We start from the raw sequence: 20,388 nt of genomic DNA on the forward strand, positions 1-20,388 counted from the left end.
TTGAACCACCAGCCTTCTGGTTAGCAGTCAAGTGCCTTAGGCACTGTGCTACCAGAGCTCCTACTTGATGACTAGGAATATAAATTTGTGGATGAACTGTGGTCAGCACAAAAGAATTGGAATTTTTTTCTCACTTGATGACAATAAGAATAGTGTGATTAACGCTATTCTCTAACTAGCTGGTAAGGAAAATAAAAGCTGAACTAGTCTATTTGATATGTTTCCCTGATATTAAAGTTGATTGTAAGTCATAGAAGTTGATTTAGGACATAGAACATAAAAGTAGAATAGTAATCATATTAAACAAGTATTATGTGTTGGGGTCTTACACTGTGCAAAGTGCTGGAAAATACAAAGGTACTTCTAGTCCTTGTTCTCAGGAACCTTGCCATGCATTGTGAGAAGTTCTATGACAGTGCTCTAGGAGCACACAAAAACTGGCAGTGATGCTTTTGATGAACCTGAAGGTTAATTATATATTAATCAGGTGAAAGCTATAAATAAAATAATTAAAATCATTATAGTCCCTGATGATGGCATTGCAAAGGACTGAAGGCAAAAGGGGTCATGTTCCACTTCTGGAAACTACGAGTAGCTTATGTGATAAGCAGGACCCAGTTCACAAAGAACCTTGATATTGTGCTAGGAAATTTGGACTTCATCCTAAAGACTATAGCAAACTCATCTCCATTGCTGCTGAATCAGTTCCAACTCATAGCAGTCTGTAGGAGAGTCCTGTAAATCTTTACTGAAGCAGTCTGCCACATATTTCTCCTGCAGGGTGACTGGTAGGTTCTAACGTGACCTTTCAGTTAGCAGTCAAGCACTTAACCACTGCACCACCAGTGCCTCTTCTATGGGGAACCACTAAAGGTTATTAAGCAGAGGTGATGTGTTCAGATTTGTGTTTGAGAAAGAAAACTCTGGGTAGTGCAAAATACTAGACCAGAAGGGCTTAGATCAGAAGTCCTCGGAGTACTAGATTAGATGACAAATGACAAGGGGTTGAAATCCAAGGTTAGTGTCAGGATGGCAATTTGATTGATAGAAGAACCAATTGAATGTGGGAGGTAAAGTGGATAAGCATATTTAAAGATGATTCCAAGTTTATTGGATTAAAAGACAGGAGATAATGGTGTTTAACTGTGTTACAAGGATACACAGGAAGAACAGATTTGAGAAGAAAGATTTGTTTTGAGTTGGAAATGTGTCCATTGTGGTACCTGAGGAAATTTAGGTGGAGATATCCAACAGGAATTCAGTTTCTATAATTAGACAGGAGAAGAGAGGTTTGTACCTAGAGGTGATCTCTGTGAAGGTGATAATCAAAGACCTAGAAGGGAAGATCATCTAAAGTTAAGGTGAACCATAATTTGTCATTTAAATCAGAACTGTTTTAAAAGTAAAAGGGGCCATTATTAATAATGGTATAGGAGCTCTGGTAGCATGGTGCCTAAGGCACTTGACTGCTAACCAGAATGCTGGTGGTTCAAACCCACCAGCTACTCCTCGGAAGGAAGCTTGGGCAATCTACTTCTGTAGTGATACTGCCTCGGAAACCCAAGGAGGAGTTGTTATGAGTCGGGTCCAACTTGATGGCACATAACAGCAACAACATTAATAATAGAATAGCAGACCAATCCAGGACTGGCCAAAATAAATCAGAATATACTATCAACTAGTCTAAGGGGAACATACAGAATTGAGAAGAGGACTAAGGACAGTATTATAAAGAGCACTTGATAGAAGAGCCTTAAGAGGAGTAGCCAAGACAACAGAGAAAATTAAGAATTAGTAGTGTTTTAGGAAAAGGAATATTTTAAGGAGGGTGTGTCAGCTATCGTGTTACAGAGAGGTCAATGAAATAAGGACTAATAAAGATTTAGTGAGTTATTGGTAACCTTGATAACAGGTTAAATAGGTAAAGACAGAAGCTAGGAAGTTGAAAAGTAAAAGAAGGTGAGGAAGTTACGATCATCAGTATGGATAGTACTTTTTTATTATTTCATTGTTACTGTAGTTTGGGTGAAAGTTTACAGAGCAAATTCATTTTCCATACAATAGTTCGTACACATTTTGTTTCATGTCGTTGACTGCAGTCCCCACAATGTACCAGCTCTCTTCCCACTTCCTCCCTGTAGTTAACTGCTTCCCTTGTACCCTTCTTTGCTATGCATTCCTGCCCCCTGAGCTGTCTCCCTGTGAAAATACTGCCCTTCTGTTCTCCCATGATTCATTGTTCTAAGGAGTGTATCTACCTGGTATAAATGTTCGTCCTATATGCCTGTCTGTTGTTTGGCTGGAGGCCACAGGCGTGAGTTTAGTTCCAGAACTGAAGGGTAACTAGAGGCCATAGTGTCGGGAATCTCACCAGGCTCTATCATACCAGTAAACCTGGTCTTTTTCATGATCTTGAGTTTTGTTCCGCATTTTTCTCCTTCTCTATCCAGGATCTCCAGCACTGATCCCTTTCTGAGTGGCTGATAGTGGTAGCCAGGTACCACCTAGTTCTTCTGGTCTCATGATCATATAGGCTGAGGTTCACTTGGTCCCCTAGTCCCTTGGATTAACTGTTTCCATGTGTCTTTGGTTTTCTTTATTCTTCTTTGCTCTGGGCAAGGAGAGACCAGTTGTTGCCTCTTAGAGAGCTACTGGCAAGCTTTTAAGACCCTAGTCCTTACTCACTAAAGTAGAATGTAGAACATTGCTTATGTACTATATGTTAGGTCAATTGAGCTTGATATCCCCCATGACCATGGTCCTGAGCCCACAGATCCAACTACTTGCTCCATCAATGTAGTTGATAGTGCCTAAGACGTTATCATAACATTGCCCCCCCCCATTAGTTTATATGAACATTCTTATAGCACATACAAATACATCGAAGAAATATTGTCTGCCAATCTTATATATGGTCATGGTATATTCCTTTTTGCCTAGACATACCTGATCATTCAATTTGTCTACCCCTCTATAACTCATAAGTTAATGTTTATTATCACTGATAATGCAGTATTAGATACGTAAAAGTGTTTATCTTTGTTGTCTGTACCTTTTGTGCACCTCTCTGTGTTTTCCTTTTCCTTAGTGTTACTGTGTTGGTCACTCAATTTGGTATATTGTCTTTCCCTTCACATTAACAACCTGAGATACACAGACGATACAACTTTGCTTGCCGAAAGTGAGGATGACTTGAGGCACTTAACTGATTGACTATGCAAAGGCATTTGATTGTGTGGATCATGACAAATTATGACTAACATTGAGAAGAATGGGAATTCCCAAACACTTGATTGTACTCATGAAGAACCTGTACATTGACCAGGAGGCTGTTGTTCAAACAGAACAAGGGAACAGGCACTACATGTTTTAAAATCAGGAAGGGAGTGTGTCAGGGTTGTATCTTTTCCCCATACTTACTCAATCTATATGCTGAGCAAATAATCCGAGAAAGCTGGACTATATGAAGAAAAACGTGGCTTCAGGATTGGAGGAAGAATCATTAACAACCTGAGATACACAGACGATACAACTTTGCTTGCTGAAAGTGAGGATGACATGAAGCACTTACTGATGAAAATTGAAGAATACAGTCTGCAGTATGGATTATGTCTCAATATAAAGAAAACAAAAATCCTCACAACTGGACCAATAAGCAGCATCACAATAAACGGAGAAAAGATTGAGGTTGTCAAAGAATTCACGTTGCTTGGTTCTACAATCGATGCCAATGGAAGCAGCAGTCAAGACATTAGACGATGTGTAGTACTGGGCAGGTCAACTGTGAAGGAACTGTTTCAAGTGCTGAGGAGCAAGGATATCTCCTTGAGGACTAAGGTGCGCCTGACACAAGCCATGATATTTCCAGTTGCCTCATATGCATGTGAGAGCTGGACAATGAATAAGGAAGACTGAAGAAGAATTGATGCTTTTGAGTTGTGGTGCTGGTGAAGAATGCTAAAAGAACCGTGGACTGCTAAAAGAACTAACAGATCTGTCCTGGAGGACGTGCACCTGAAATGCTCCTTGGAAGTGAGAATGGCCAGACTTCATTTCACCTAATTTAGTCATGTTGTCAGAAAGGACCATTCCCTGGAGAAGGATGTCATGCTTGGTAAGGTTGATGAAAGAGGAGGAGGCCTTCAATGAGATGGATTCACATGGTGGCTGCGACGATGGGCTCAAGTATATCAGGGATCATGGAGCTGGTGTGGGATTGGGCGGTGTTTTCATTCTGCTGTGCATGGGGTCGCTATGAGTCAGAAACAACTCGACGGCACCTAACAACAACAACAGCCTCACCCAAATCAATAATACTTACCTCTTACCTGTTTAGCAATTTTCCTTTCCCTCCCCTCCATCATAACTAACAAAAAAAATTTTCCTTCCATATATAAACCTTTCCTTGACTTTTTATAATAGTGGATTAATACAATATTTGTCCTTCTGTGATTGACTTATATCACTCAACATAATGTCCTCCAAGTTCATCCATGTTATGTGATGTTTCACAGATTCTACATTATTCTTTAGTGTTGCATAGTATTCCATTGTGTGTATGTACCATATTTTGGTTATCGATTTTTCTGTTGACGGGTACTCAAGTTGTTTCCATCTCTTTGCTATTCTGAATAGTGCTGCAATGACCATGGGTTTACTGGCTGTTCGTGTCCTGGCTCTCATTTCTTTAGGATATATGCCTAGTAATAGGATCGTTGGATCAAATGGTATTTTTGTTTCCAACTTTATAAGGAATCGCCATACCAGTGTCCACAGTGGTTGTATCATTTTACAGTCCCACCAGCAGTGTATGAGAGTCTCAATCTCTCCACATCCTCACCAGCATAGAGATTACTTCAACAAAATTACTTATAAAAAGAAGAGAGAGACAGAGATAATTAGAGAGGAATTACTAGAGGGGAAGCAATCAGATACTATTTGGTTTTTTATAAGAGACTTGTATATGATTGTGAGAAAGAATCAAGATAAAGTGGAAGAAAAAGGATCACTTCCGGGCTTAAGTCCCAGAGGAAACAGACAAGGATGAGATTCAGAACACCCATGCTAAGGTTAGCCTTGGATGGGAAGAGAGACATTTAGTTCTCTTACTACGTGTTGCATGAGACAGGCAAAAGAACCTGTAAATTTGTAAGGGAAGAAGATGTTGGAGATTTTCTACCCTTGTTGCCTCTATTTTCTTGGCAAAATAGATATTTTGTTGATTAGTGAAAGGAGAAGCGGTAAGATAGCAAGGCAAGGATGGAGGAAATAAAAGAAAAAGCAAATAAGGGATACACAGAATAATTTCAGGATGGTGTTGAAGAATCATTTGAGATTGCCCATTGAATAGTAGCACAAGGGTTAAAATAACCAGCTGTTAACCAGTAGGTTCAAACGCAACAACTGCTCCATGGAGGAAGATGAGGCAGTCCATAAGATTTACAGTCTTGGAAGCCTGTGGGGCAGTTCTGCTCTGTCCTGTAGGGTCACTGTAAGTCAGAATCGATTCAGTGGCAGTAGGTTTGGTTTGGGTTGGTTTTAGTCTATAAAGTTGAGCAATTTTCTCTAGCATATCTCAACAGCTCGGAGAGAGGTCAGCATGAATAGAACTGAATAACAAAGGAGTTAAAGGTTTTACAAGCATGTGGGGTCTACATGGAAAGGCATGAAGATAGTGAAGGGGGAAGAAAAAACATTGCCTTCTAATCGATTCTGACTCATAACGATCCCCATTGGGTTTCCAAGCTATAAATCTTTACAGAAATAGATTGCCTCATCTTCCTCCCACAGGGCAGCTGACAAGTTTGAACTGCTGACCTTCTGGTTAGCAGCCAGATTCCTTACCCAGTACACCAGAGCTCCTTAAAAAGGTAGTAGGAACTAGTAAGCTGAGAGAAAACAGCTCAAAGAACTAGAAATCTCAGTGCAAGTCAGGAGTAAATAGGAATGAGTTTTCATAGTATATGTTGATGTTGTTGTTGTTATGTGACGTCGAATCAAACCCGACTCATAGCGACCCCTCCTTGGGTTTCCGAGGCAGTATCACTACGGAAGTAGGATTGCCCAACCTTCCTTCCGAGGAGTGGCTGGTGGGTTTGAACCACCAGCCGTCTGGTTAGCAGGCAAGTGTCTTAGCCACTATGCTACCAGAGCTCCCTTCACAGTATATATGAAAGTATATTAAGTATATATAAGTAAGAAGTAGTGGTTAGTAATCTATTAGGGTTTAAGATTTCAAAAATGGAACAGTTTCAGGTGATGGAAATGGACTGTAGTTAAATGAAAATGTAGGTCTTTGAATTGAGGAGCCAAGGAGTGGTAAGGTTAGGATAAATCATCTATACGGACATTGTCACCCAGGATGATGGCAAAAGTGGTGACAGACGTTGAGCCAAATGCCAGATGAATATAAGGAAGCAACCATGAGGTCATTTACATCTGTTGAATATTTTTTCTAAAGTAATAAATTTAATTACTTTTTTTATTTTTTAGTACAAAGTGGTTGTCCCCAAAATTGGAAACATATCAGATCTTTGTATAGCATTATCCACTTTGTCAGGAGTACCAGCAGACAAGGTAAGATGCTCTTGTGGTGAAAGTATTTAACTTGGTGTTTAGTTTGTGAGTGTTATAAAACCAGCTTAATAGAAATTTATTTCCTTTTAGATGATAGTTACTGATATATACAATCATAGATTTCACAGAATATTTGCTATGGATGAAAACCTTAGTAGTATTATGGAACGGGATGATATTTATGTGTAAGTATAAAATTAATTGTGTAAATATTACTTGAGAAAAAATTCAAATGAAATGACAAAATTTTGAGAGTTTAGGATCTATTTTGTCCTTGTAGGTTTGAAATTAATATCAATAGGACAGAAGATACAGAGCATGTGATTATTCCTGTTTGCCTAAGAGAAAAGTTTAGACACTCAAGTTACACCCACCATACTGGTTCTTCACTCTTTGGTCAGCCTTTTCTTATGGCTGTACCACGAAATAATACTGAAGATAAACTCTATAATCTCCTGCTTTTGAGAATGTGGTAAGTGCTACACAATACTACAGTGAGAAAATAAATACAGAAATAAAATAGTTAATAGAAGTAAAAAATGCAAGATACTTTCAGAATTTAGGAGCTCTGGTGACACAGTGGTTAAAGCATTGGTTGCTAACTGAAAGGTTGGCATTTTGAACCCACCAGCTGCCCCATGGGAGAAAGGTGACGCAGTCTGCTTCAGTAAAGATTACAGCACTGGAAACTCTGTGGGGCAGTTCTGCTCTTACAGGGTCTCTATGAGTCATAACTGACTCAACATGCCATTGGGTTTGGGGTTTTGTGTGTGTGTGTGTGTGTGTGTGTGTCTGGTGTCAGAATATAATTGGTCTGTGTTTTCTCAGCTTTGTTCAGACAGTAATCTTTAATACAAAATTACAATCTAATCCAGTTTCCTGCTCAAGTAAAACATACTACTGAAGAAATTTCAAACCTGGGAAACTTAACATATTTTAACTCAGAAACATACAGTCAGAAAGAAATAGGAAGTTATTAATACTGTAATGCATGTATGCACTCTGAAATCATAACAAAAAGTCATTCTAGTAAAGTTAAGGATAAACCATTCTGATTGATAGTATTGTAAGATAGCTCCTGTTTGCCTTCTTAAAGCCTTGATTTGTGTTACAAGGTGAAAAATGTCATTTGACCTCTCTCTTTTATCCTTTCTATAACTATTAAGTATATATTTAGTATCATTTCTTACATAACTATCTTAGTCATTGTAATTACCAAAAAAAAAAACCCGAACTCAACTGCCGTCAAGTTAGTTCCTACTGATAGCAAACCTTCCTTGGGTTTCTGAGGCGGCATCTCCACAGAAGTAGATTGCCTAGTCTTCCAGTCTTCCTTCCAAGGAGTGCCTGGTAGGTTTGAACTGCCAGCCTTCTGGTGAGTAGTCAAATGTGTTAGGCACTAGCCATCAGAGCTCCTAAATGTAGTTACAGAACCCATTTAAAAAAATAAAATTAATACAACTATAAGTGATCTTATTAATATATATTATGTAAATGATGATCTTTTTATATAATTTTTTAAGTTTTGGAATTATTTGCCACAAACTTTTTAACATTTAAACATTTAAAAGAAAGATGTAAATTCCTGGAAGTAACAAACCAATGTCTTTTGTTCTGTTTTGTTTTAAGAGCAATGCAAATTATTAGTTGCACTTACGGTACTATATCTTGAGTTGGAATTTATCCTTGAATCTACTAAATGACCACTGTTACTGCATTAAAAAGTTCTGCTTTACTGAAAGAATAGGAAACTTTCTTTTAAAGATACTACCTTTTTGCACCTGACTTTGGTTTCTGATTTATTCAAGCCGTTATGTCAAAATATCTACTGAAACTGAAGAAACTGAAGGATCCCTACACTGCTGTAAGGACCAAAATATCAATGGGAATGGCCCAAATGGCATACATGAAGAAGGCTCACCAAGTAAGACTTCCCTGTTAAATTATGAAACTTTTCACTTGGATTCTTAACTGGGAGAAGCAGTTAAGAAAATGGAGATTAAGGAACTAAAAATATCTGTGATCCTGAGGAAAATAATACTGATTTTTTTTTTTTAATTTCATTTTGTTGTTGAGAATGTATACAAGAAGAAATAGACCAGTTGAACCATTTCTAGATATACAATCCAGTGACATTGATTACATTCTTCAAGTTGTACAACCATCTTCATTCTCTTTGCCTGAGTTGTTTCTCCCCCATTAACATAAAATTCACTGCCCCCTAAGGTTCCTATCCAATCTTTGCAGTTTCATTTGTCACTTTGATAATAATATTAATTTTTTTAAAGTAACATTGGGTTATTTGAAAGTCTCTAATATCTAAAATTAGGTGAAATGGAAACAGATGAGCCAGATGATGAATCCAGCCAGGATCAAGAGCTTCCCTCAGAGAATGAAAACAGTCAGTCTGAAGATTCAGTTGGAGGAGATAATGATTCTGAAAATGGATTATGTACTGAGGAAACTTGCAAAGGTCAACTCACAGGGCACAAAAAACGATTGTTTACATTCCAGTTCAACAACTTAGGCAATACTGATATCAACTACATCAAAGATGATACCAGACATATAAGATTTGATGATAGGCAGCTAAGGCTAGATGGTAAGTATCTGGGAAAAATGTCTTGAACACTAAACTTGAGCCAGGCATGTTATTTTGAGCTTTGAAATTTCACCTTTTTAAGAAAAAATGTTATTTGCCTATCTGTTTAAAATTTTAAATGAAAAATATTATTTTCTAAGTAGACTAAAACCTATTTAGTGTTTATTAAAGGGAGATTTAACTCATGCTTTACTTTTGTAGCTTTTTTTTTTTTTTAGCTCCTAAATTATTTCAGAGGCTTAGAAATAGCTATTTGTTTAATCACCTAGTTTAGTAGAAAATACTGCTCTGTGTTTATTCTAGTGTATATCTTAACCTTAAAGTATATTGATTTTAACATTATAGCACATTAAAGTTTAAAGAAAAAATATGTTTTCCACCTTAGAAAGATCTTTTCTTGCTTTGGATTGGGATCCTGATTTGAAAAAAAGATACTTTGATGAAAATGCCGCTGAGGTAAGTTATCATTCACCCCTTCTTTACATTTCCTAAGTTAATCCCACTGTTTTGTTAAACTTTTACCAAATACGTAGCAATTCAATAATTGCTCACAGTAGAGAACTGGTATGAACTAAAAGGGAAACAGCCTTGCAAAAAATACCTTCTTTAAAAAGGTACAAAGTTGGTTTTGAATATGCTTTCTGTTTACACATTTAAGTCGTTTGTATAACTGTATACATGAGTTATTTAGATGAATGGTATGAATCTCAGTTGAAATAAACTTTATGATTCTTTTGAGAAAGTTTAGGAGTTTTCATTATTACTCGTAGTAAAATGGTATCACTAAAATGAGTTTTGTTTCATTTGTTCTCTTAACTCAAGAAATAACTTCTCTTTAGGATTTTGAAAAACATGAAAGTGTGGAATATAAACCTCCAAAAAAACCCTTTGTGAAATTAAAAGATTGCATTGAACTTTTTACAACAAAAGAAAAGCTAGGTGCTGAAGATCCCTGGTAAGAGAAAAAATTAAATAACTGTTTTTTTTTAAGGATTTATGTTCTGATATGTGCTGCATCAAGTTGAAGAAGAGATTACTAAATTCCTTTTGATATTTTAATTAATAGACATTTCCATAGATGATAAGTAATAATCTAATATAGTCTGATGAAGTCCCTGGGTGGTATAAATGGTTAACATACATAGCTGCCAACGGAAAGCTTAGCGGTTTGAGTCCACTCAGAGACACCTTGAAAGAAAGGCCTAGTGATCTACTTCTGGAAAATCAGCCATTGTAAACCCACAGGGCACAGTTCTACTAAGACACACACAGATGACCATGAGTTAGATCAACTTGATAGCAACTAGTACTGATAATGTTAAGCTTTAATACCATTATAATATTTTCTGTATTAGCCATTTTACTATTAATTAATTTTAGTTACTTTTTCTCAAGAATTTTTGGCTGTGCACCCTATTACAGAGAAGCTTTTCTATGGAAAACAGTGATTGAAAGCCAGAAATTTTGAGGTTTTCTAATAGTTGTATCTCAGCATAGTTTTGTGATACATCCATGTCTTTTAGCCTACCAAAATGTAAATATTCATTTATATTTTTACGTTCATTTATAATGGTTAAACTTGTATTGAAAATAAAAATAATTAGCATTTATTTCAGCTTGGTAAGTATTAGGCATTCAATAATTGCTCACTGAAAGAATGTAGAACTTCCTAAACATTGGTTTGTTTGTTTTCATTAATGAGGTGTGTTTATTTGTTTGCACCTCTATCAAGCTTCTTTGACTATTTCTCTGTATTTTTAGGTATTGCCCAAATTGTAAAGAACATCAGCAAGCCACTAAAAAGTTAGATTTATGGTCCCTGCCTCCAGTACTTGTGGTACATCTAAAGCGATTTTCTTATAGTCGTTACATGAGAGACAAATTGGATACCTTGGTTGATTTTCCTATCAAGTAAGTTTTAATATATTTCACAATATTGGACAGTTCTAACTTTTTTCAGACTTATTTGGTGTTTTTTGTTATTATCCCTCAGTAAACATCACATACCATATGACCCAATTTTAGGTTAATTTATTTTTAATAGTTCTAACTTTCTATAAGGATTGATGTATCATAATCTTTTTTCTTTCTTGGAGAAACAGGTATACCTTTTAAAAAATAGAGTAAAAGTTATTCTATTTTACATTACTTTATGGGTTCATTGGTCCTATTTATAAATCTGAGATACTTTATGGATCCTACTGATTTTGTTTTTACTAGGGATTATTTCATCATTATGCATCAATTATTCTTAACTATGCTTAAAAATAAAGACTAAAATAATATAAAAACAAAAATAGATGCCCTTAAAAGGATGATTTAGTGAAATAAATCACTCTTATTGGGTCATCCTGTGGTTTTCTTACTGCATTCTCCAGAGAATTGCATCTTATTTCAAAAAAATAACAAAGAAATCTGAAGACAGTCTCTTTGCAGTCTTTTTTTTCATAATGCTTTTCCTGATCAGTTGAGAATTCAGAAGGGAAAGGGGGAATGTTGTGTACTCATTCACTTACTCATTCAGCAGAAAGGACTTCATCACACAATATTTTTTAACAAGAACTTGGGACTATCCCAGTTTGTTAAAGGACATGTGACAATATTCTTTCATATTTTATGAATTTGTGGACCAAAATTTACTTGATCCAGTTAGTAGGTAGACAAATATTGAAGGCAATTGTGTATAGAAAGGTGATAAAGGAAACAGATGTAGTAAAATGGAAATGTTCATCAGATTGATCATTCTAATTGGTTTATAAATTTTAAAATGGAAGTGTTCTACAATTATAGAATGAAAAAGATGGTCATTTTCTCTAACAAAATTGTGTGCCATCAGTTTTCAAGAGTATACCCACTTCTCACCAACATGGTTAGACTCCAAAGACCAGGTTGTTACTTAAAAATGGGCATTATGCAAAAATGGAAGATGACCACATCAGATCACAAAATGAAGGATGACTGTATCATTATAGGGCTGCCAAATGATATCATTACAAAACTGCCAAATTACATCATTACAAAACTGTCAAACCACTGAGACTCATGCCCAGCCAAGTTGACACATAACCTTTATTGTTGCCTCGCACCTCACCAATCACTGCTGCCAGGTATATATCATTAATTTACAAAGTAGGTGGATAGTAGATTTTTACTATTGTCATAAATGTGAAATGTCAGATTGAAGAATAATAAGTGAGAAGTAGGTATGTATCATGTTAATGTAAATGCAAGAAGCAGAAGTAATAATAAGCTAGAACCTACTAGAGGTATATTTGAAATACAGAGTTATTGCTTTGTAATGATAGAAGTAAAGAAGAAAAACCAGAAATTATGATAAGCTTTTTACAATGTGGTCATGTTCCAGATCTTATGTAACAAATTTTGAACAGTTAGTTGTATTTAAGTCATCATGTCCATTTGGAGTATATATATATATATATTCAAAACCAGAAAAATGAAATAAAATTTTGGGTTTGATACATTTAAATTAATATTTTAAGAACAGAATTTTTTACTATCCCTTTATTTTTCCTTATGAAAATAATTCATAAAAATTACTTAAAAAATAAAAAACATAAGAATGTTTAATTGGTCCCAGATGGTAAATGATGCTATTTTTCCTGATAAACTAAGAGTTAAATATATTAGCATAAAAACACTAATCTGAGTAACAGTAATCAGGGTACACGTCTAAACTGTTGATTCCTAAACAAAATTTTGCCAAGAAATTCAAGTTTCAAGGGTACATGTATGATTTGTTTTGCAAGAGCTGTTTGACCCTTGGTGATTTCTTTAGTGAGCTATGTATAAGTGACAGAAAGAATAGAGGGTTTAGAATAGAATTTACTCCATTTGGGGAAAACATAAAACTATAATTTGATCTCTTTTTCAAACAGTGACTTGGATATGTCAGAATTCCTAATTAATCCAAATGCAGGTCCTTGCCGCTATAATTTGATTGCTGTTTCGAACCACTATGGAGGGATGGGAGGAGGACACTGTAAGTTGACATTTTACCTATTAACTTAAATCCTGGTATTTGTTAACTCCAGACATTTTAAAGATATTTATTACATCTTAAAGGTAAAATGTGAGATGTGTCTTGCACATAGTAGTTGTTCAACATTGTGGTTTGTGCCATCAAGTTGGCTCCAGCTCATAGTGACCCTGCGGTACAGAATAGATCTGCCCCATAGGGATCGTAAGCTCTTTTCTCCCACATAGCAGCTGGTGGGCTGGAACAACCAGCCTTTCGGTTAGCAGCCAAGCACTTAACCACTGCACTATCAGGGCTCCTTCAATGTAATCATACCAGGAGGAGATCGCAGGTCTTTCTCCTGAGGAGCCCCTGTTAGGTTCAAACTGCTGACTTTCTGTTAGCAGGTGAGAGCTTAATGATTAATGCATGAATCCACTTTGGAACCTTGGTTGTTTTTGTTGTTGTTGTCCTTTTTTTTTTTAATCATTATAAAGGATTAAGTTAATCTTACTCCTTAGTCCAAGGCACTGGGACATCATTGGTCCATTCAGGATTCCTGTCTTTCCCCATTCTGCTTTCCCTTATCTTTCTGATATGTTTGATGGATGTGCTTTTGTAAATAAGGCATCATTTTTTATTTCATTGTGTTTCTCGCTTTTCTCTCGACCTTTTTTAAGACTTTATTGCTTTGTGTACATTTTATCCATTGCTTCTAACTGCTCATAATTTTACTTCTTCATACTGTACCATATTTTACTTTGCCACTTTCCTTATGGTGAACATCCAGATGTCCTTTAAGTTTCTATCATCACAAGATAAACATTATTGTTTATATACACTCTGTGAAAATTTCAACCACTTGCCTGTCAGATTGTCATACTGTGGTGGTTTATGTGTTGCTATGATGCTGGAAGCTATGCCACTGCTATTTCAAATACCATCAGGGTCACCAGTGGGGAACGGGTTTCACCAGAGCTTCTAGACGAAAGCTACTAGGAAGAAGGACCTGACGATCTACTTCTGGGGAAAAAAATGAGCCAGTGAAAACCTATGGATAGCAGCAGAGTGTTGTCTGATAAGTACTCAAAAATGAGTTCCTCTGGTTGGAAGATATTCAGACTGTCCGAGAAGCTGGACATATGAAGAACATGGCATCAGCATTGGAGGAAGACTCATTAATAACCTGTAGTACGCAGATGACATAACCTTGCTTGCTGCAATTGAAAAAGACATGAAGTACTTATTGATGAAGATCAAAAACTCTGGTGCCTTCAGTATGGATTACACCTCAACATCAAGAAAACAAAAATCCTCACAACTGGACCGATAAGCAGCATCATGATAAACAGAAAAAACTAAAGTTGTCAAGGATTTCATTTTACTTGGATACAAAATCAACACCCATGGAAGCAACACTCAAGAAATCAAACAGTGTATTCCATTGGGCTACCATGCTACAAAAGACCCCTTTAAAGTATTAAAAACACAGCTGTCACTCTGAGGACTAAGATGCATCTGACCTAAGACATGGTATTTTCAGTCACCTCATATGCATCTGATAGGTGGAAAATGGATAGGGAAGACCAAAGAATTATTGATGCATTTAAATTATGGTGTTGGCGAGGAATATTGAATATACCAAGGATTTCCAGAAGAATGAACAAATCTGTCTTGAAAGAAGTATAGCCAGAATGCTTCTTGAAGTGAGGATGCCAAGACTTCATCTCTCTTACTTTGGACATGTTATCAGGAGGGACCAGTCCGTGGAGAAGGACAGCATCCTTGGTAAAGTAGAGGGTCAGCAAAAAAGAGAAAGACCCTCAGTGAGATGAATTGTTACAGTGGCTGCAACAGTGCGTTCAAGCATAACAATGGTGAGGATAGCACAGGACAGGGCATGGTTTTGTTCTGTTATACGTAGGGTCGCTCTGAATAGGAACCAACTGGACAGTACCTACCAACAACATATGACAATTCCTTTGGGAAATTCTCTAGGTTTCAGAGTGTTTGGGTATTGCCAGTTTGCTCCCAAAAATGACTACACCAGCTGACATTTTCTAATTGATAGATTTTTCTGTTGAACCATCTTTGTTTCCTTCAACAGTCTTCTAAGTTGTTTTGCATTAGATGTATTCATGTTCATGGTGTGTAGCTTTTGTTTCTCTGTTGTTCCATTTATCAGGACTTGACATTCTTTCTTGTTCCCGTTGTCTTTTTTTCTCAGATATTAGAAGTGTTACCCTAGCTTTCTTTTGATTCCATCATTTAATTTGCAAACTCTTTATACCTTTTTTTTTTTTATCTTTTTCTTACAGACCACATTATTAGATCTTCACTTTTTATTCAGTCTGAGAGTTTGGGTGGGTTGTTGTTTTTTTTTTTTTTGGTCAGTTCAGTGTCTACTGTACAGTAGTTTTTAGTTCTGATTGACAAACTCACTACACCTGTACCAAGGTTACTTTAGTTTTAAGAAAGGATACAGATGCTGGTGTGAGGACCATACCATAACAAAAAAAAAGAAAAAAGGATAGAGAGCAAAAAAACAACATAGCACATAGAGCAGTAGCTTATCATTGGTCTTTTAACTCCCAGCTACAGCTTCTAATGTCCCAGTCATTCTGCCCTAAGGATATGCTGATGATGAGAGCAAAACTGTTTTTACAGTCTCAGCCCAGGGTTGCCATCAGCTCTGGAATCCCTTCAGCTTACAAGCTTAGCTTTCATTTTTCAGTGCAACTGCATCTTATTACCAGGTAGTCATTAGTCAATGAATGGTTTGTAGTCCTTGAACAAATTCTCATTTATCTTGGATCCAGTACAGATTAATACCTAACACATCCTTGAGTTTGATGATGCAAGGGGGTATGGACCAAGAGTCAAGTCTAAGACTTTGAGGAAAGAGACAGAACCACTTGTTAACTATATACTTTCCGTGAGTTTAACCCATTTACATTTTTTTTTTAATTATTGTATTAGGACTGATTTCTTGGTATAGTATGTATTTCCCACTTACTGGATTTTATGTGTTTCAAATTATATCAAAAGTATTGTAGGTGTCTAGATTATAGGACATTATCCCAAAAACCTATAATAGGTTGAATCTGTTGAATGTGTCATGTAGATGATTATCATGTAATGTTTGGTATTCCTCTTGTTGATGATTATACAGTTTTTAATGTTTTCCCAGAAAACCATAGATCATTTCAGTCATAGAATTAATTATATTTTTTCACTAGATACTGCTTTTGCAAAAAATAAAGATGATGGAAAATGGTACTATTTTGATGATAGTAGTGTCTCAACTGCATCTGAAGACCAAATTGTGGTAAGTGTGTCTTATATTTCCTGAAAATCATAGGTTGTACTTTTTTGAAGAATGAATATAGATTAATAAAAGTTTCCATAGAATGAATAGTCTCTATTATATAGCAATTTTAGTAGCCAAGAGAAATTTGCTTTGATTTAAAAAAAGTAAAATTGTCCCCAAAGTAGAAATTTGTCTTACGAATTTGTCCACTAACAGAATAAATTGCACTGAGAAAAAAATGCCTGGTAGTTGTCAACATAATATTCTAAAGAAAATAATAAAATTTTCCTCTGAAGAGTAGGTTCAGATCTTAATTTTCTAGAAGTTGACTACTTAACGGCAAAAGGCTAAAACAAAAAAATGCTCTCATGTTTGTCATGCCAAAGATTTCCAACATAAAGTTTTATGACAGTTAAGCCTTTAAACTGGAATGACATAATTAAATAAATTCTAGCTTAGATGTTTTTTGAATTATCGATAGAAAAATGATTGCACTGCCTCAGTCTTTGTGCCACAGCTGGAGCCAGAATATTAGCATGTATTGTGTTTCACATCAGAGCAGGTTTTTATTTTCAGATACTGATTAATGGAGGATGAGTTAGTATGTTCTAGGAAAAAAAGCTAAGAATTGCTTGATGAGAGTTGAGTTTCTTATTTGCCTTTCTATGTATTTTGCTTATTGGTTATAATAAATAAATATATCTAATATAAATAAATATAAATCTAATAAATAAAGAGTAGGAAATATGTTATTTGCTCATCTTGTGACCTTTGCTGTATAGAAGGTTCCTATTGATGTGGGGAGTACTACTTTAAATTAATATGTTCTTTTTAAGAGTAGAGAGTGACTTTTTAGATTGTAATGCTTTTAAAATCTTCAACTTAAATTGTTGAATTTATTTAAGCAAATGAATAAACTTCTGAGCCAAATTAGTGTCATAGTTTTGATCTGTCATTTTATCAACAGACGTGAAGTAATTTTTAATTGCTTATTTCTTTATAGATATAGTACATTAATTAAACTGTTGCTTGCCTCCCTATAGCCATAACAAAGAAACTTGAACACTAATATTTGTCAAATGTAGATATGCCTAATTTAGCTACATTTCCAATTTATATTATGACTCCTAATTTCAAGTCATATCCCCCACTTATCAATTCTCTTTCCTTTAATCTTCCAATCCAAGCATCCTAAAATTGGCCGCATCCTCCTTCAAAGACTCTTTGACACCACTGTCCTAATCCTGCTTGCAAATAAACACTTGTTTTATATAATAAATGAATTTGATGTTATTATGCATCTTAACATGATAATTTTCCATTTAGTCAACAAATATTTGAGTATTTTCCATATACAGGACACTGTTCTAAACAGGGTTGAAAGATAATTATCTTCACTTTTAAGAGACTTACAATCTGTAAAGGATAGAGATAATAATTGATCATTATTATAACTACTATAAAATACCATGCTGTAACCACATAGCAAGGGAACACCTGTCTCAACTCAGTGAAAGTGATGTTTTAACTAAGTTTGCAAATACAAATTGGAGTAAATTAGATAAAAGAAGGAAAATTGTTCTAAGTTAAGAGACCAATGTCTATAAAAGCATGGAAGTACAACAAGCATGAAATTTTAGAGAAACAGAAAGTAATTTGGTTTGGCTGAAAGGAAAGGCTCTTGTAGGGATATGGGGCAAAAATAAGGCTGGAGAGAAATTTAGCACTCAGATGAAGGAAGGTGCTGTGCATTGATAAATGTTTTCATAAAGACTTTGAGAAACCACTGTTGTTAAGCAGTAGAATGGCATTAATAGAATTAGTAGAATTTGCATCTTAGCATTCCTCTCAGAATACAGTAGAAGATAGATTGGAAGGCACTGAGAAAAGAAACAAAAAGGCCATTTGGGAAGCTATCACAGTAATTTAAGCAACAAGGGCTTCTAAATTAAATGTAGTAAGAGTGTAGACAAAGGGAAAATGGATTTATGAGATATATACTAGATAGAAGCTCTGGTGGTGTAGTGCCTAAGGCGTTTGACTGTTAACCAGAAAGCTGGTGGTTCAAACCCACCAGCCACTCCTCAGAAGGAAGACTGGGAGGGGTCACTATGAGTCGGGACTGACTCAATGGCAGTGAGTTTGGTTTTTTTTTGGTTTACTAGATAGAATTAATTTAAGATTAGATTATAAATAAAGAGTTGCAAAGAGGGGGAAGTTAAAGGTGACTCTTATTTTACCATTCACCAAGATAGGGAATATAGAAAGGTAATTTGTTTTTGAAGGTTTTTGTCTGAAAGCTTTGTGGAAATTTCCATGAGGTGGTTGGACTAATAGGACTAGAATTCAGGGAAGAGAACTTGCATAAGTTATGAATTTGAGTTGTTAGACTGTAGGTAGCATATGAGGCCATAGGGTATGCATGAGCCACCCAGTGAAACAATACAAATTGAGAAGAGTGGTGGCTAAGGACAGAAGATGATTTTTTAAATTGAGAATTTAATGAGCTCACAAAAGAGTCTAAGAAGAAGCAGTAGAAATAGAATATGATCTAAGGAAAAGTGGTGTCACGGGATCCAAAAATAGTTTGGTGAAGGAAAGAGGACTGGTGAAGGACTACAAAGGGTGACTAAAAGAACTAAAAGAGCATCCGTTTAATTTGCTTATTAGGAGATTATTGACCCTAGTGAAAGGCATTTCATTAGCATAGTGAAGACCAAAGTATACATGAGAGTAAGTAATTAATAGACTACTGTTCTGTAAAATTGGATATGAGGTAGAGGAAGACAGGCAAAATTCTTAAAGGACATGTTAAAAATATGTAAGTGATGGTTGATGGAGCAATGTATTTCAAAGAGTAGGAAGTGTTGGAGTCCAGAGCAGACACAGAATGAAGCAAGTAGTATTAGAAAGACGTTCACCTTTTCCTTAGACACCAGACCTTCTAGAAAGCTGCATAGGATTTTATTCTATATTAGAGTAACTAGGTTCATCTGTGAAACAGTGGTATTTATTAATTGGCCCATATAACTGAGAAAGGAATAAAAGTTTTTAATTCCAGGGCCAATTCTTCTTTATGTATAAAAATCACTTATGTTGAATCAATTTTAGTTTAACTATCATTTGACCATGTGTGGTTTTTGTATTTGATTTTCACATTCCCAGCCAAAAAAAATACATACTGTATTTAATGTGATCTTGGAGAGTCATTACCATTTTAACATCCATTGTTTCTTTTGACAGTCCAAAGCAGCATATGTACTCTTCTACCAGAGACAAGATACTTTCAGTGGAACTGGCTTTTTTCCTCTTGACCGAGAAACTAAAGGTGCTTCAGCTGCCACAGGCATCCCATTAGAAAGTGATGAAGATAGCAATGATAATGACAATGATATAGAAAACGAAAACTGTATGCACACTAACTAATGAAAGTCCTAGAAGCCATAAAAGAGAGACTTTCCTGCTGGTGGTATCTATTGAAATGATGAAGTTACCCACCACATTAAAACAAAAGTCTGAGATGGGGAGTTTCAGATAACTGAATGTAAATCCTTTATCAGATTTTAACTTGTGCAGTACTTGAAGTGAAACACAATGAAAACTTTAACAGAAATTGTCTCTTAATACATTTACAGTCTTGTATTTACAAGCTAAATATATATAGGAAATCACAAATAAACCCCTTTTAAGTTTGCTGCTGTTTTGATGAATTATGTTTTCTTTAATTTTTTTGGATGTGAGTTAGTTGATGATAAATGTTAAATTTGTGGATGTTGGTCATTTATTTTGCTCTAATAATACTGCAAGAAAATTATGGCTAAACTTAATTTTTTTATAATCTAATTTATGTACATTAGGCTGCCATGTATACTACTGTGATATTTTAGCTACATTATCAGTGTGGGATAAATACCTCAGTAGTAT

General features: G+C 35.5%; 1 protein-coding gene across 1 annotated transcript in view; it reads left to right on the forward strand.

Moving 5' to 3' along the window:
• Positions 1 to 19,890, forward strand: part of USP15 (ubiquitin specific peptidase 15) — a 214,626-nt gene extending 194,736 nt beyond the window's left edge. The window contains exons 12-22 of the mRNA XM_007942749.1: positions 6,493 to 6,576; positions 6,667 to 6,761; positions 6,857 to 7,048; positions 8,385 to 8,500; positions 8,906 to 9,178; positions 9,564 to 9,634; positions 10,018 to 10,133; positions 10,940 to 11,089; positions 13,075 to 13,178; positions 16,394 to 16,482; positions 19,708 to 19,890. Of these exons, the coding sequence (XP_007940940.1) occupies positions 6,493 to 6,576; positions 6,667 to 6,761; positions 6,857 to 7,048; positions 8,385 to 8,500; positions 8,906 to 9,178; positions 9,564 to 9,634; positions 10,018 to 10,133; positions 10,940 to 11,089; positions 13,075 to 13,178; positions 16,394 to 16,482; positions 19,708 to 19,890 (1,473 nt within the window). The remainder of the gene's footprint in view (positions 1 to 6,492; positions 6,577 to 6,666; positions 6,762 to 6,856; positions 7,049 to 8,384; positions 8,501 to 8,905; positions 9,179 to 9,563; positions 9,635 to 10,017; positions 10,134 to 10,939; positions 11,090 to 13,074; positions 13,179 to 16,393; positions 16,483 to 19,707) is intronic.
• Positions 19,891 to 20,388: the final 498 nt, after the last annotated feature.

This window comes from Orycteropus afer, unplaced genomic scaffold (genome assembly GCF_000298275.1).
Source record: "Orycteropus afer afer isolate SDZICR_OR568_19922 unplaced genomic scaffold, OryAfe1.0 scaffold00097, whole genome shotgun sequence".
NCBI classification, from domain to species: Eukaryota; Metazoa; Chordata; class Mammalia; order Tubulidentata; family Orycteropodidae; genus Orycteropus; species Orycteropus afer.